General features: G+C 31.7%; 1 protein-coding gene across 1 annotated transcript; it reads right to left on the bottom strand.

The window, feature by feature from the left end:
• Window positions 1-493: 493 nt before the first annotated feature.
• On the bottom strand, window positions 494-2,039 carry LOC136772691 (uncharacterized). The gene is made up of 5 exons (XM_066725821.1): window positions 1,974-2,039; window positions 1,860-1,890; window positions 1,526-1,666; window positions 1,234-1,311; window positions 494-1,162 (listed from the first exon to the last, which is right to left on the bottom strand). Exons 1-5 carry the CDS (start codon window positions 2,007-2,009, stop codon window positions 987-989), a joined length of 462 nt encoding a protein of 153 aa, XP_066581918.1. The 5' UTR covers window positions 2,010-2,039; the 3' UTR covers window positions 494-986.
• Window positions 2,040-2,778: the final 739 nt, after the last annotated feature.

Genomic DNA, 2,778 nt, shown 5'->3' on the forward strand with positions numbered 1-2,778 from the left:
TAACTTAGTAAAGTCCAATTCAATAGTAGCTATATTTAATATAGATAGCATTAAGGAATACCTATGTTTCAGTATCGAGTGCTCTATTATATATTTAGGTACATAAATACATTACCACATAGACTTATTTCAATTTACATTAAATTTTGAAATTAACTGACAGAATCATAATAATTTTACTTTAGATGTATTAACTTTAACTGTATTATTATATATATTATATTATTAGTAATATTTCATATATGCTTGCAGGACATTCAAAGTTGACAAAGGTTTCCAAATTTTAAATGGTTATCTATTAACATATGATATAATGTAAAGATATCTCCTATTAAGCATATTCAATGTATTCATCATCAGTTTAGAAGTTTGGAATGTAATTTAACATATATTAACTTATCATAGTACATATAATGTCACTAATACTGCAAAAATTCTATAATTGTAATTAAAGAAGGAACCAAAGGATTAAAAAGAATATTACAAGAAGAGCTTCAAAGTAATTTCTGTTTAATCTAATTTATACAAAAGGCTTGCAGATTTTACACGTACAAATAAAAGAAGTGACCACGAGTTGGCATTAGTGTCATTAAAATTATTCAATCTGTGTGTGGATACCACAGATAAAGAATCTAAATTCTAACTAAAGAGCATAATTAATGATTACATTTGACCATTAAGATGGGAGTATCAAATTGTGGCATCAAATATCACACGTTTCATTGGTTTAAGACGATGAAATAAGAGAAAATATTATATACTATAATACTGAAAAGTAGTATCTAAGGAAACAGTAGTATCTTAACAAAAGTATGTATATGCACATACCATCAAGGTATTACTCTCTCGTGCAACAAGCTTGACCATTCTAACTTTAAAATAAATGTACTCTTTACTATTAAAGTATATATGGTATATACTTTAAGTTAGAAATAGACGAATACTAAAATAAAAGTTACATAATATATTATTATAAATAAAATTATTTAAAAACCCCCGCGTCCACGTCCTCGTCCACGTCGTCGCCCCCAGCGCTCACCACCACCTACCCACCATTGTCCATATCTTCGCATGTGTGCCAAATCATAAAGCAAACCGACGATATCGTCATACCGACTATAAAGTTGTCGGTCTGCTCTACGGCGACGACACCTTCCTCTTTCTGAAAAAAAATATATATATAATCATAGAAATGTTATTTTTTTAAATAAAATTATTTAATTTATAACTTACCCTGTCGTACCGGATTTTCTGCTACCTGTGGTGGTGGTGGTGGCGCTGGTGCTACAGCTGCTGCCACTGGTGGATTCCCTGAAATATAATTTTTCTTAAATACTGAATAAATTTGTTGAAGTTAATTGCACGCGATGCTGGATCCGTGCCAGACTACTTGCTGAATTTGAAATGATGATTGTTGATATCTGTATCGTTTTAACAATCAACAGTCAGTACTTCGCATTCAGCAAGCTAACTAACATGCATCTAGCAGTGCCGTCGGTTTTATTTATTTGTATAATTTACTAACCTGCATTCCCCGACACTTCATGCTGCGGTGCCGAGGGTGGCACCGGTTGAGTGGAAGGCAGGGCAGGTGTAGGCAATTGCTGGCATTGCTGCCTCTGCCTTCCACTCGAAGTACCATCATGGCTGCTTGGTCCTTCCTTTTCTGAAAATAATAAATATACATTTAGATTACTGACACAATTCAAAAAGATACTTGATAAGTAGATGACGTGTCAATTCTTTGCTAGGTTGTCCTTTAAGCAGAGAATTTTATCATACACCTAACTTATCATATAAAATGTTAAAGCTTTTTAGCTACGAACATGTCAAAAAATTTAATATAATATGTTACATACCATGAGCAGGATTGATGTTTTCCATTGTATCCTATAATAATGAGGAAAAAATATATATTAGTGGATAATTTCATTCAATGACCTACAAAAAATCGTATGAAATCAAATACTTGCTTCCTCAAGTACCAAATGCAATCGGTTATTCGACATTAAAAAGTTCGATTTGAAATTACGATCGGTAAGTAGAAATATACAATGATTCAACTGATAGTTACTATAAAACTAAAATTTCCCTAGACCCCTGATCCAATCGAAAGCTTTTGGTAACCATTTGAAGTTAGGTGCATTCAAATTTCTCCACAGAATCTACATACAATCTGTTTACAATCTTTAGACATGTTGCCTTTAATTTTGAGTTCACTACATTTTTTAAATAGGAATTTTTGTAATTCTAGTACGTGTTTCGTAGATTTTTTTATAGTATAGTATAATAATTTAGTAGAACAAGTACACTACGGAAAACTGATTTAGTTCCATATCATTTGATTTCAATTTATATTTCTAAGTTTCTAGATTCACAAAGAGGCCGGATCATTTTCGAACATTTTCTACTGTGCACATTATCACTTGTATACTGAGATTTTAGTATCGACTCTTTAATACTCTTTTATACTTAGGTTTGTTCGTGTTGCTTGAATTTTCTGCAGTTTTCATTTAAAGTGTATATTATATGTCATACAAAGTGTACAATTTAATGAAAAGTGCAGAAAGTGCAAACAATACATACAAAGCTCTTGTATCACTATTGAGAGGTTATTGGTAAATCGAATCAAACAAAGAGCGATCTTTCATTGTCCGTATACGAAGACATTTTGCGATCGAATAATGCATACAAGTGCATACAAGGCAAATTAGAAAGACAAATTGACGCTTTTTGATTGAGGAATAAAGTTCAGTGGAAATGGTGTCGTTAGTTCCC

Source organism: Prorops nasuta, unplaced genomic scaffold (assembly GCF_024137725.1).
Source record: "Prorops nasuta isolate Cenicafe-Biocafe unplaced genomic scaffold, Cenicafe_Pnas_1.2 PNAS00004, whole genome shotgun sequence".
Taxonomy (NCBI): Eukaryota; Metazoa; Arthropoda; class Insecta; order Hymenoptera; family Bethylidae; genus Prorops; species Prorops nasuta.